Source organism: Salvelinus sp. IW2-2015, linkage group LG4q.1:29 (assembly GCF_002910315.2).
Source record: "Salvelinus sp. IW2-2015 linkage group LG4q.1:29, ASM291031v2, whole genome shotgun sequence".
Classification (NCBI taxonomy): domain Eukaryota; kingdom Metazoa; phylum Chordata; class Actinopteri; order Salmoniformes; family Salmonidae; genus Salvelinus; species Salvelinus sp. IW2-2015.
The window spans coordinates 3,234,415-3,248,787 of NC_036842.1; the positions used below are offsets into that span (position 1 = coordinate 3,234,415).

The following is a 14,373-nucleotide window of genomic DNA, read 5'->3' on the forward strand; positions in this document are numbered from 1 at the left end:
GTAAATTTCGACCGCTCCCTAACTGCCATTGGTAATAGAACAGTGACTGTGTGTCTGTAAACAGAAACATGTATGGAGACTTGCAAGATGATGTGATGAAGTCCAGACTGACTTGATACTGATGTCTCTGAATGGAGAGAGACCTGGCACTCGGCATAAACATTTTACTAGACACAACTTTTACTTGTATTGTCTTTATTGAATTGAATGGTATCAGTCAAAATGGGGAGGGAGAAACCCTGTGTATTCTGCACCAGGATCATGGAACTCCTGTTGTATATGGGACTCCACCCAGGAAGGTATGACCACTGATATGTTTGCCAAGGTAGCCCCATTACCACCAGACAAAATGCAAATAGGCACAGTGTCTGTACCGGCTGGGAACGACAATAAAAGGTGCACATTGTTATATTAGCATGACACTGCTTCTATGGTATTATGTAAATGGGTTGTATATTCTACATGAACCTGTTACATTTGAAAGTTATCAAAAAACACAGTTTAGAATATCTAGATAAGTTCAGCAATTGCATTCTTCTCGTATTACTCTGTAGGCTACTGACCTATTCAAAGTTTCCTCCGGCATCTCACCATACATCTGCTTGTAGTTATTGAACTCAACCCGCAGGAGGTATATTTGTTTTGATTGAGTGGGGGGGAAACAGCTGTGGGCAAGGTTCTGACAGATGGGTGTGTGTTGGTGGTGGAAAGGACACATCCACATCAAACCACACCCCTAAGCCAACTCACGTTTGGCTTCTGTCATGGCCTGCCAGCATTTCTTGAGGAGCAAGTCAAAAAATGTAGCCCGGCGGGTGCAGTTCCCTTTTAATTGTTAGTTTCTCTCTGTGACTGTCTAATGTTCCACCATCTCCCACTCTTGCAGTGCCATTAAGAAGAAGAAGCCTGTTCTCTTTGCCCCTGTCGTGCCTCTCAGTTTTGTCCTGGCCTATCAGATGGACATGGCGTATGGAACGCTAATCTACCGAATGAGGGGTAAGTACTGCTCTCTCTACCATGTGCACAGGCAGCTGACCCAAAGCATATTTTGCACACTCAGATATTTTATTTTCATTGTCCTTTCACCATGGATGCGTAACCAGGTCAATGCAGCTCGGTAATGTGAAAAGGGTATTTTAGCTCACACTCACATCTGTTAGTGATTTCACCAAGTTTAGAACGGGACAGGGTTGTCAATCACCCAATTTCAGGATCAAAAACCACCTCAAGAAGAAAAAGACAGATCTTGCTTTGATTTGTGCGACTTCTCTGTCAAACATTCTGGGACATTGGGTTCCATGCTCATTAGGTATGGAGAAAGCCATTTGGATACCCTGACCAATCTCCAATAATTGGCTACCTCTCAGGGGAAAATGGGCTGCTTTTATAGTCACTTCCGAAAGCGTCACCGCTTCACAAAAATACTTGGGTTTGATTTTCTTTCAGCCAACCAGAAACCTTCCAAGGCATATCCTCCCTCAGATAAATTTAAATGTGGGTAAACCAAATTCTTGCTGTAGTCAGTTACTACAGTATAGGGTAGATGTGATTTCAACAATACCCACAGCAGACCACCACAGTTAAATATCAGTATCTTGGATGAAAGCAATAAACTAATTTCTGTGATCTGAAAAGAAAATGGACAATAAAGTCTTCTTCTTTGCTTGCTTGTTTCCTTTGCTATTTGATTGATGTCACTTCCTGTCTGTGTGGGTCCCCAGGAGAGGCGGAGAGCATCATGATCTCAGAACACGACCGATTGGACCTTCCACACGGTGTGCCCAACTTCGAGAGCATTGAGAAGGCAAGAAGAGCCAAGACCGCCCTCGGGTCCCTCTTTGAGAAATGACGCTGTCATGGTGGGTGTGTTGTCCAGTGTCACACCCCTCTGATCTCCACCTCTAGAAGTGATGCTCCTCGGTCCCCAAGATCAACGTTCATCAGGTCTTCACCACAAAGTTAAGCTGTGTTCACATGCTATAGAAATGATCGGAAACTTGGGTAGCAAGTACCTAGTTAGATATTTTAGCATTTCCGATCATTCCAATAGCACATGAATGCGAAATTATACAGCCAGCCATGCACATAGGACACTTATTGTGCTGAACTAGGAATGACTGTTGTGATCAAAATCTGCCTTGTTTTAGAATGATCTACACCAATGGTGTTCAGATATATATTTAAGCCCACATTAAAATGGACTTCAAATGCCTAAGATTGATGGTAAGCAGTCACTACTCAGCCCTGCACTACTGTCAAAAGTTTGTAAACGTTGTGTAAAAGAAAAGTTGGCTGCTGATGAAACTACTAATAAAATATGATTGTCTGTACGCAGGACCATGTGGATATTTCTCATGACAAAGTTTACTTTCTGGAATAGAAGAAAATCATATTCATCAATTTCCACAGAAATTCTTAATTTTCTGCTATCACAGTACCGGTCATCATTTACAAACAGATTGTTTATTGCAGATGAAGATTTGATTGGAAGCTGTTTCGAGTGTATAGCTCTGAGCTGTTTCCAAATCTGAACAGTGACATTTCACTGTAATTCTGCTACATGAAAGAATTTATACCCAGAATAAAAAAACATGAATTCATTCATTATTATGTATCTAAAGTGTGTCTGGAATCCTTTTCTACACATGCTTTGTGTGTAAGAGAGAGAGCATGCACATGCGGCTAACCCTGATGAATCAGAATTTCAAGTTGTACAAAAAAAATTGGGGGGGAAATATTTATATATTTTTCTCACAAAAGTAGTGCACTAGGACTTTACTATCCTGTATGAGAGTACCAAAAAATGTAAGCACCCCCACCCCTAAACATCTTCCAGAGCCACTCTTGCATGCCTGTGTGGAATTGTTGGGGGTTGTTATCAGGAGGAGGTAGATGGAGTGTAGAGTAATATGACTCACACCCAGGATGGTAATGGTGTGGGGTTAGTGACTATAAAAGATGGACCAGTAGCAAACAGACCACAAGAAGCATCACGGGATAGTGAGAGGTACCTAATGATATCCTATTGAAGTCTACATTGACAAGAGAACTTGGACTCACAGAACAGCATCTCAAGAAGCTCAGAACACCAGGACCACACACTATAGGGTACCTTTAGTTAATCTCTCTCACAAGGAAACCAGCTCTAAACTGAAAATGCTACCAAAGCTTTCTTTTGTCATCCTTGTGTGTGTTGGTACTTTGTTAATGTGTACAAGCACTCAAAGCCTATTGAGAGACAATGGGATGAAACTGTGCGGCAGAGAGTTTATAAGAGCCGTTATCTTCACGTGCGGCGGGTCCCGTTGGAAACGGTCCTTAGATGGAAACTTGGGTAAGTAGCTACATCATTGCGGTCCTTAATGCAAACACTTGTCGATAATGTTGAACTGGTCAAACTTGTACTTTTCTCCGCAGTACGACGTTGTTATAGCCTATTAATTGTGTAAATCTCATGTGACTTGGGCACCGCATTAAATCGTTTTGGTAGATCTACAAAGTCTTATTTTCGATTTTAAAAGATACAAGCTATGGTCTAAAAATCCAAAGTTGCAGTCTAGGTTTTGAAAGAAAAGCGCATCTATTCAATCAAGATTTTGGTACATTTGGTCAATTCTGTCCCAGAGAACGACGGAGAGACGTTTCAGCTTGATAGTGGTAGCCTACTTCAGAACCACCGACAGTGTATTGGTTGGAGAATTAGAAAATAGGGAGCGCTGCTTTTTCCTCTGTAAAAAATATGGTACCCTGTTGGACTGATTACCGAGAAGTATACTAATTGAAACGCAATCAACCTAAGCGACCCAACATTATTTTGTAATTTCCTATGTAAAAGTTGTTCAGAGAGCTTTCAATTATTAGCACGGTTTCTGACCGTCATAGTTATCCGTGCAGTAACAGTGAACCTCTGATTTTTACTGAAATGAATTGTTAGGGTGTCTTGACACGGTGGAACATGTTGGAATTTAAAAAAAATAACCCAGCATTTTATGGGATTTTCACTGTCATTGTATGTATTCACTTTTAGAGTTTGTGTACCGGTATTCACATTAGTCTATGCATTAAAGTGTAGATCTTTTTTTTTTTTAAATGTGTCTCTCTAGCCTCGTTTATACCTGGTTCTAAAATACGTCTCTTGTTCACATTCTGATTGTGCCCACATTTGTCGACAGGCAGGCCTATAGACAATCAAAATATTTATTGTTAACTGATTTTGATGAGATCTTTCTGACCACCACCGGAGGCAGCCAAGACGCGTCTTGTAAGGATATTCTTGAAGTGTAAACAAATTGTGATAACAAAAGCATAGCCTATAAATTTGGCCAATTTCACGGTTGTCCCGCCCTCATAAAATACATCACACCGGCCAGTCGAGGTAGTAAGTATGGACAACGATAGGTTACCTCTACAAATCCTCCAGAATTAAGATCATGGTCTTCAATAGAAACCAAGTGCCTTCTGGTACTGTGGTCGGATGCCATAGTCCAATCGAAATTAGATAACACGTATAGAAATAAAGATATTTACGAAGATATCGTCCCGAATACATGAAAAAGGGTTCACATGTCCAATGCCAGCGCAACATCAAATAATTGAAAACATCTTAAAGGTCAATGACTGTAATAGCAGGAGTGGGAACGGGATAACGCTTCATCGTTACAGATTGAACAGAGCCCTAATTCATGTTGCTATTATATGAAAATAATACAGTGGTATTTATACTGAACGAAAATATAAACGCAACAAATAACGATTTTATTTAAGGAAATCAGTCAATTGAAATAAATTCATTAGGCCCTAATCTATGTATTTCACATGACTGGGCAGGGGCGCAGACATGGCTGGGTCTGGGAGATCATAGGCCCACCCACCATGGAGCAAGACCCAGCCAATCAGAATGAGTTTTTCCCCACACAAAAGGGCTTTATTACAGACAGAAATACTCCTCAGTTTCATCAGCTGTCCGGGTGGCTGGTCTCCGGTGAAGAAGACAGATATGGATGTCCTGGGCTGGCGTGGTTACACATGGTCTGGTGGTTGTGAGGCCGGATGGATGTACTGCCAAATTCTCTAAAACGACGTTGGCCTCCAACGGCTTATGGTAGAGAAATTAACATAAAATGATTTGGCAACAGCTCTGGTGGACATTCCTGCAGTCAGCATGCCAATTGCACACTCCCTCAAAACTTGAGACATCTGTGGCATTTTGTGTGGCCTTTTATTGACCCCAGCACAAGGTGCACCTGTGTAATGATCATGCAGTTTAATCAGCTTCTTGATATGCCACACCTGTCAGTTGGATGGATTATCTTGGCAAAGGAGAAATGCTCACTAACAGGGATGTAAACAAATTTGTGTGGAAAATTTGAGAGAAATAATCATTTTGTGCTTATGGAAAATCTTTGATCTTTTATTTCAGCTCATGAAACATGGGACTAAACACTACACGTGTTTGGCCAGTATTTAATACAGTGGCTTGTCTATAGAAATTGTATAAAAATCCACTCTGGCTCTAAAGGTAGCCTACAGGTGGAAAATTAGGCCTACAATATATACAAAAATATGTGGACACCCCTTCAAATTAGTGGATTTGGCTATTTCAGCCACACCCGTTGCTGACAGGTGTTAGAGCTGCCCCGGTCATATAAGTGCTGTTATCATAAAGTAGAAATGTCTAGGAGCAACAGTGGCTCAGCCGTGAAGTGGTAGGCCACACAAGCTCACAGAACAGGACCGCTGAAGTGCGTAAAAATTGTCTTTCCTTGGTTGCAACACTCACTATCAATTTCCAAACTGCCTTTCCAAGCAAGGTCAGTACAATAAATGTTAGCTGGGAGCATCATGAAATGGCTTGCCATGGCTGAGCAGCCGCACACAAGCCTAAGATCGCCCAGGGGCGTCGGCTGGAGTGGTGTGAAGCTCGCCACTATTGGACTCTGGAGCAGTGGAAATGCGACCCTGGATTGATGAATCACGCTTCATCATCTGGCAGTCCGATGGACGAATCTGGGTTTGGTGGATGCCAGGAAAACGATACCTGCCCGAATGCATAGTGCCAACTGTAAAGTTTGGTGGAGGAGGAATAATGGCCTGGGGCTGTTTTTCATGGTTCGGGCTAGGCCCTTTAGTTCCAGTGAAGGGAAATCTTAATGCTACAGCATATGATGACAGTCTAGATGATTCTGTGCTTCCAATTGTGTGGCAACAGTTTGGGGAAGGCCCTTTCCTGTTTCAGCATGACAATGCCCCCATGCACAAAGCGAGGTCCATACAGAAATGGTTTGTCGAGACCGTTGTGGAAGAAGTTGACTGACCTGCACAGAGCCCTGACCTCAACCCCATTGAACACCTTTGGGATGAATTGGAACACCGACTGCGAGCCAGGCCTAATCGCCCAACATCAGTGCCTGACCTCACTAATGTTCTTGTGGCCGAATAGAAGCAATCCCCGCAGTAATGTTCCAACATCGAGTGGAAAGCCTTCCCAGAATAGTGGAGGCTGTTATCGCAGTAAAGGGGGGGGGTTAACTCCATATTAATGCCCATGATTTTGGGATGTCCGATGAGCAGGTGTCCACATACTTTTGGTCATGTAATGTACCTTGCCATACACTGCGCTCTTCTGCTGCGACTCCATCATAGTCCGTCACATCATCCCCAACACGTTTGTAGTAGGCCTATAATCAACCCTCGATGAGTGAAAGTGACTCCGTTTCGGTATTATCACATTATCATTATCAATTATTTGGACACAGTCATTCTCCCAGCATGTTACATTTCTGTTCCTTTGGTAGAACTGTTTAGGTCTAGTATAGGCTAACAAAATCTTTATTGAATTCTGTTCTATTGTATTCTGTGAATCTTTGAGCATTTTCCAGACTAATAGCTAGCAATAAAGTGCAGAAGATGTCCAAACTGATTCGTAAAGGCGCATAACTTTCTGTAAGCATGAGCGAGGCCACTTCTGCATTTACAAATAATTTGGAATAAAACAAATAGCATGAGCTGATGAGGCTATCGGGACAGTATTAAGCCCGGTATTAAATTGTTGGTTAACAAAAGTAGGCCGTAATGATGAGAGTATAACTATTGAGTATAAAAGATTGCTTTTTTTCTGTTGATTTACACAGCTTTTACACAGCTTGTGTCATAAGGGAAGGTCCAAGGCAGGTTGGATTAGTTTGCGTGCAGGGAGGGACCAGGGAATCTGCTCACAATGCAGATGCAGTCGGCAGATAGGAGACATTTTAAAACCATGTGTAGAAGCAACAATACTTGATCAGATAGTTATCGGCTCATCTTGATCGGATGGATGACAACCAAAATGTTAATGCAAGGTGTACTCACCCCTACTGACTGTCCCCCCCCCCCCCTATGCTCAGATCTCTTCCATGCCAGCTCCCATAGTGATGTCAGAGAGGGCGAGGACAGCACACTCAACTGGCCTCATGGTCTGGACCAGGCCGCAGTAGCAGACCACCCTCTCCAGCTCTCCTCCTCATCCCCCACCCCCCTGGCTGAACTCCTCTCACTCCTGGGTGGAGTGGGGGACCATAGGGGGTCCGCGGCCAACCTCGACCCCAGTGAAGAGCTCCAGAATCATGCATTGGTGTTGGGAGGAGTGGTGGGAGCCAGAGAGTTGGTCAGGAGCCCAAGCACCAAGTGGCAACGCCGCAACAAGCGAAAGAGGAACTTTTCCTTGGGCGTAGCTGGCATGTGCTGCAACCAGGGCTGCACTAAGTATGACATTGGGCGTCTGTGCTGAGACTGGGGCAGTGGGCGACAGGATGGTGGAGGTAGAGCTGCCCTAGCTTGGGTTTATCGGAACACCTCCTCTCTGTGTTATTGGAGTGTGGGTGACAGGTAGCCGTTTTCTTTTCAGTGTTCGATTAGGTTGTTGATGGGGGAAATTTCAACACAGGCTGGCTCCGGATTTCCCAAACGCGGTCCTCGGGACCCCAAGGAGTGCACGTTTGGGTTTTGCCCTTGCACAACACAGCTAATTCAAATCATCAACTAATCATCCAGCTTTGATCATTTAAATCAGCTGTGTAGTGTTAGGGCAAAACGTGCACCCCTTAGGATCCAGAGGACCAGGTTTGGGAAATGCTGGGCTAGCTGTTCAAATGGCTTTGTACGCTTTTCTGTATAATGTGTCAGGCAAATAGTTTGCAATTAAATGTGTTGTTTCATCATTAAATGAATTACTGAAGCAAAGAGCACCTATGCACTTCCCTGAGAAATACAATTGTTTGAATGACTTGAAAAATGCATCCCCCTTTACACCCAAGAACACCCCATTGAAATACTGTGAATATATGTTAAGTGTATGTAAATGTAAAACTCATTGAATATCAATATAAAGTCTATTTTGGAAATCACATCTTGTCCACGTCGAAATGTCTCATCCACTTTAATGAAAAAGCAAAAAATGTGCTAGCTATGAAAGAACACAGTTATTTATTAGGTTCATCCAAACTAAATTATTTATTGTCTGCATTCTACCTGGGGTAAAACCACATTATTGTTGGCCATTTACTCAATGTTTACTGTAGCTGACGCCATGGCAACAAGTCAGGTAATAAGCTCTTAGTTTCCCTTATTAGCTTTTTTTTTCTCTCACCACTCTCCTGGTTTACCATGGAAACGGTAACAGTTAGCTGGTGGCCCTGACGACAGGAGGATCCACCAGACACAATAACGGTTATTGCAATGACTACCATACTTCCACAGAACATTAGTTACACTTACCATCACCACCACTACCAAGGTATACCTGAGAGGGATTTCACACAGCTAGTTTTAACAGGGACTCACTGGTTTATGAGGATCCTACCCCATTTAGCCTCAAAGCAATCACAACAAATCACAGTTTTCTCCGTGGGAGACCATTCCTGACTGTAATCCTACTATACCTGAGTATTTGACAATGGTTTAAGTCACCAGTCAGCGCCTTAAATAGATACAAGTTTCTCTGTGGAGTGTGTGTGTGTGTCCATGTGTGCAGTTACTCTTCAATACATTTCAAAACAAGTATTTAGAGCATCGTAATTTGAAAGAACAAGTAGTTGAATATTGGAATGTATTTAAAAAAGAAATACTATTTGGAAAGATTTGCATGTATTTACAATTCCTTAAAATACATATCATTGGAAGAATTTGAAAGACAGTGTTTTCAAATAAATATTTGGATTATTTGGTGTGCATTTGAAAATAGTTGTGAATGTACTTAAGTTTCGTTTGAAATCGAAGCTATTCAAGGTCTCATTTGACTTATTAAATCGCAATATGCAGCCCATACTTTACATTGGTGTCTCATGATAGAGGGACAAGATGCCATATTACATTTACATGTTACAAAAACAGTTTCTAAAAGCTCGTTGGACATGGAGCAGCAAAGTGTTTGGTGCAAATATATTTGAAAAGGGGTTCAAATAGTGTTTCAGGAAACTTTTGAATAAGTATTCGTTTTGTTCTGTGTATTTTGAAAATACTCAAATACATTTAAAAAAAAGTAATTGAAATAACAGATACTCAAATACACATGTATTTGAACCCAGGTCTGGTGTGCACGTGTGTGTATGTAACCTTTTTTGAGGGCTGACGGTGTGGATGGAGATGAGAGCCCCTGTCACCAACTTTCCACTCAAGAGGATGAATACAACCAAATAAAATGGCAGTTGAACTTTTGTCTCACACAAATAAATAAAACATGCCACTAAAGCAACAAAATCAATTTCTGACCAGTTTTGCAATAACATACCCTTTAATATAAAATAGCTGATATTTTACAATCAATTTAGCCTACGCATTATAACTCAAATGTAACACCAGCACACTTACGTTCAACTCGCAAACAGGTAAATACTGGCTTGTATAAAAACAATTAAATAAATACATGTTAAAAAACCTTTCCTCGCCACGATCATAGATTATCGCTTAAAAAAAGAAGAAAGAAAAACAACAAATATGTTCACTCAAAACACTTTAACCTTCGAAGTTTTGACATTGACGTGGCATCGTCTATGACAGTCCGCACGGCTGCCATAACAACAACCTAAAATGAAAGGACAGACAAACAAACTGACAGACAAAACAGTCTCGTCCATTTTCTTATACGTACTACTGATCCGGCAGAAGTGTACATTCATATTCCAATGGAGGTCAGCAGGTGAGATGACGGCACATTAACACAATAGGGATGACAAAGAGAAAAGTGGTTTGACATAATCCACTTGAGTTGAGGAGGGAGGCAGATGGAACAGTCTTAGCGTCTTTACTAAATGTACGTCTTCCGTATTGCTATCCTTGACGTGTTTCTGTGCTGCCATTAGCATCAACATATACAACAGCGGAGTGTGTTCTGCCTGTGCTGGAGTCTGAGGCCAGAGCCCAAAATAAGTCATAATAACCACAGTGAAAACATCCCAGAATGGAGAAAAGACGACAGCAAAGTAACAGCATGTGGTCATTTTCCTTCCCCCAAATCAGTGGAAAAAAGGGGTAGGTTCGCACACAAAGACAGACTTCAATATTGTCTTTTTGTGATTTCTCCCAGAATGCCATTGGTAATCCTCCCCGTTTGCTCCTCCTATCTGCTCCAGAAGACTGTTGGCTCAAGTGACTTCATTGTCGTAGTCTTTGAGAGTTAAGGCGTCGCCAGGGTTGTATTGATTAGGGAACGCCGTAGCGAAACGTTTTACAATGGAAAATGAAAATGAGCGTTTCTTACTGGACAAGGTGATCATGTGGGCTGGGCCAGGAAAGGTTCCTCAGCCCTCTTTACTGTCCCGGAACGTGTCCACACTCTGGGCTAACTTCTTGAAGGTGGGCCGCAGACCTGGGTCACCATTCCAGCACTCTGTCATCATGTTCTGGATCTGAGGGGTAAATAGATAGAGTTGACCATTTAAAACGGAATACAAGCACACAAGTGGATAATGCATTTAAAATCATTGAGGATGACACAAAAAAGTCCTCTTAAATAAATGGTTCAAAAATGTAACATAGTAGGTATAAGCTAAACAGTAGACCTAGCCTACTAGGCAGAATTGGGTGACACATGTTAACTCGAAATGACAAGGTTCCAGTTTAACAAAGTTTACTATAGGATATGAACACACTACAAGGTAGCCATTACACTCAAGGCTAGGTCCATCGACGACTAGACTCCCTGCGCATGCGCACTCTTGACTAAGTGATAGCCCCGTAATAACAGGAATATAGGGATACTTAAAACATGAACTTAACAATCTCCCCGTTTTCTTTAAAGACAAATAAAACATCAACAACATAATTAAATGTCCAAGTATTATTCAAGATCCCCATTACAAATGGGTTGTGTGACAGTTTTTATTTGTATTACTCAAGCTGCCACTTTCCATTACTGAGAGCCTGTAGGAGCACAAGACTGGATGCTCCTTTTTTAGTCACTTCACAGCATCAACTAATGAGTAGTTGTCAGTGACACAAACTACAGGTAGAAAGTGCTGTTTTGTCTCACCAGTGGTAAGCTCTGAGAACAGAGTTGCAAGAAAGATCGCATTGTCAATTCCATCCGCAAGAGCAAGTGTTTCTCCAGCAAGTGTGCTTCGGACAACCCTTCTGATCCTTTTTGACTGCCAACAGATAGGTGAGAATCTTCCTCCTTCACCCATTAACACGATTAGATGTCCACCTTGTGTGCCTCCATCTGTAAGGTTCCCTAGCGAAGCATCAGTATTTTTCCATCAACTGTAATAAACTCTATGCCAACATAACAAAAATTATCATGCTCCTCACGGCCAACCTAGAAAACAGCTTTGAGGTTTGGAATCACAGTTGAAGCAAAGGTCTGTGAGCCACCCCAGATAAAGTCATCAACATGACAGGCAAGTTCTCCAGTCACATTGCAGTCTTGATCAAGCCAATAGAAGACTGCAGGATCCACTTGTGACATTTTTCCACCTGTATTCAGCATTGTTGCCTTGACTTTGTTGTACCAGTAGAGTGATGCATCTGCCAGTCCATACACACTTTTTTAGTTTCCACAGTGTTCCTTCGCTTTCAGCTTCAGGCGGAGGTCGGATGTGAATGTCCCTTGACATTTCTGTTTCCTGCAAAAATGCAGATCTGATGTCTATGGAATTAAGTTTCCATTTTTTCTGGCAGATCACTGACATCAGCAATCTGAGTGACTCTGAGGCGCATGTCGGTGAGTCTTTTGGGAGTTGTTTAGCAGCCAGCTCCTCAAAACCTCTAGCCACTAGACGTGCTTTGGGCACTATTTCAGTTAAGGATTCTTTAAGGGTACACACCCACCTTGTTGAGACGCAYTTTTGGCCAATGTCTTTGACTTCCTCAAACACTCAATTTTTCCTCCAATTACTGAGCTCATCTAGCTTAGCTGAGTCAAATGACACGTCCTTTGTTTCAAGTACATCATCATTTTGAATGTCATTCTGTTTTTCTCGATTTTCHATTGGTTCAATTCTGATATTATCTACAAGTGGCAGGTCAGCTGACCCTGTTGTACCAGAAAGTGTAGCTGGTTCAGAGTACTGCAAGTTGTACCAGTTCTGGTGTTTTCCTTTTGCTTTCCCTGCTCGTCCAATGACGGTTGCTGTATGTGGAGTACCACTTTCTCTGTCCTTGTATTTAACAGTTTGTCCAGTTTTCAGATTGGAACAACCATGTTCTCTTAACACATGTGGCTGTTGTTGAATGTTTTCCTCATTCGAACGCTCAACAGTATTACCAGGGGCATGGTTGAAGGTCTCTGCTCCATTTCCTGTGTCAGTTTCAGTGTCACATGAACTTAACAACACATACAGTATAACATAACAAAACAAAGGACAGGATGACATTGTCATAGACACAGAGCAGGACTCCCTCAGCAGATCAGCGATCTCTGGCTCCTAAACTTTTTTTTATTTATTTATTTTTATTTAACCTTTATTTAACCAGGTAGGCAAATTGAGAACACGTTCTCATTTACAATTGCGACCTGGCCAAGATAAAGCAAAGCAGTTCGACACATACAACAACACATAGTTACACATGGAGTAAAACAAACATATAGTCAATAATACAGTGAAAAAAAATAAAAAATAAGTCTATATAAACAAATATTAAACTTTAACTTTTAAACTTGAACTGAGTAAAACTCTAAATATGTGATTGCACAGTAATGTTCACTTGTTTGAGGTTGAGGGTGATACTTGGTGGTGTCCCATCTTTTCCACAAGTTCATCAATGTTCGGGTAAGGCTCTGAGCTGAGGAAATCCTCAGAATTGAGGGAGGTGTTCAGCAGTAAGTCGCTTCTGTGTGATGTTTTGTTCAGGTTCATCAAAGAAAACAGTTGTTCACACAGGTATGTGCTGCCAAACATAGACAACGTTGAGCAGCCTGGATGCGCAGCTGGGGCATTGTGTCGGGGAGGAAACGGGCGAACTCCGCAGCACCCACTGCCGCATATTTTGCCCTCAGTGCATCATTGCATTGGAGGTCAATCAACTCCATTTGGAGGTTTGGTGGTGAGCTTTCCACGTCAACAGCAAATGGGTTACCGAGCAGTTCCAACCTGCTTTTTTGTGCTTCAAAGTCAGCAAATCGGCGTCGAAAGTCAGCGGCAAGCATACCTATTTTATCAGCCAACTGTGCGCTCGGGAACGCACTGGTAGAGAGCTTCTCTTTCATGGTCTGGCAGCTGGGAAAGTGGCTCAAATTTTCTTTCCGCATCTGCGTCTCCCACAGAGTCAGTTTGGTTTTAAATGCCTTCACTGTACTGTACATATCAGAGATGAACATGATCCCGACCCTGCAGCTGCAAGTTCATTGCATTCAGATGACTCGTAATGTCACACAGAAAAGCCATTTCACACAGAAACATTTCGTCTCGGAGTTGTGTTGTGTCTTTCCCTTTGCTGTCCAAGAACAGACAAATCTCCTCACGAAGCTCGAAACATCTTTGAAGCACCTTTCCCTGGCTTAGCCATCGCACCTCTGTGTGATAAGGCAAATCACCATGCTCCGTTTCTAACTCCGTCAGAAATGCCTTGAACTGGCGGTGATTCAAACCTTTGGCTCTGATAAAGTTAACTGTGCGCGTGATGATGCTCATTACATGCTCCATTTTCAAGGCTTTACCGCACAACGCTTCCTGGTGTATGATACAATGATAAGCTGTCAGCTCACCTGTCGCGTTTTCCTCTTGCATCTTTTCCCGTATCTTCGCCACCAGTCCGCTCCTGTGTCCACACATCGCGGTGCTCCGTCGGTTGTCAAACCCACGAGTTTTTCCAAGGCAGCTCCATCTCATTTACACATCTTGACACCTCTTCATACAAATCATGCCCCGTAGTTGTGCCATGCATAGGACGTAAAGCCAAAAA

The 14,373-nt window shown here is 42.3% G+C and overlaps 3 protein-coding genes across 3 annotated transcripts in view; 2 read left to right on the forward strand and 1 right to left on the reverse strand.

The window, feature by feature from the left end:
- Nucleotides 1-2,330, forward strand: part of plgrkt (plasminogen receptor, C-terminal lysine transmembrane protein) — a 28,348-nt gene extending 26,018 nt beyond the window's left edge. The window contains exons 4-5 of the mRNA XM_023983384.2: nucleotides 887-996; nucleotides 1,722-2,330. Coding sequence (XP_023839152.1) covers nucleotides 887-996; nucleotides 1,722-1,849 — 238 coding nt within the window. The 3' untranslated portion in view covers nucleotides 1,850-2,330. The remainder of the gene's footprint in view (nucleotides 1-886; nucleotides 997-1,721) is intronic.
- Nucleotides 1-14,373, reverse strand: part of LOC111961251 (E3 ubiquitin-protein ligase UHRF2) — a 254,746-nt gene extending 240,373 nt beyond the window's left edge. Inside the window, exon 1 of the mRNA XM_070440572.1 lies at nucleotides 14,177-14,373. The gene's annotated coding sequence lies outside the window, so the exon portion shown is untranslated. The remainder of the gene's footprint in view (nucleotides 1-14,176) is intronic.
- On the forward strand, nucleotides 2,938-8,308 carry LOC111961066 (relaxin-3-like). Its single transcript, XM_023983190.1, has 2 exons — nucleotides 2,938-3,334; nucleotides 7,383-8,308. The coding sequence occupies exons 1-2, from the start codon at nucleotides 3,157-3,159 to the stop codon at nucleotides 7,763-7,765; spliced, it is 561 nt and encodes a 186-aa protein (XP_023838958.1). The 5' UTR covers nucleotides 2,938-3,156; the 3' UTR covers nucleotides 7,766-8,308.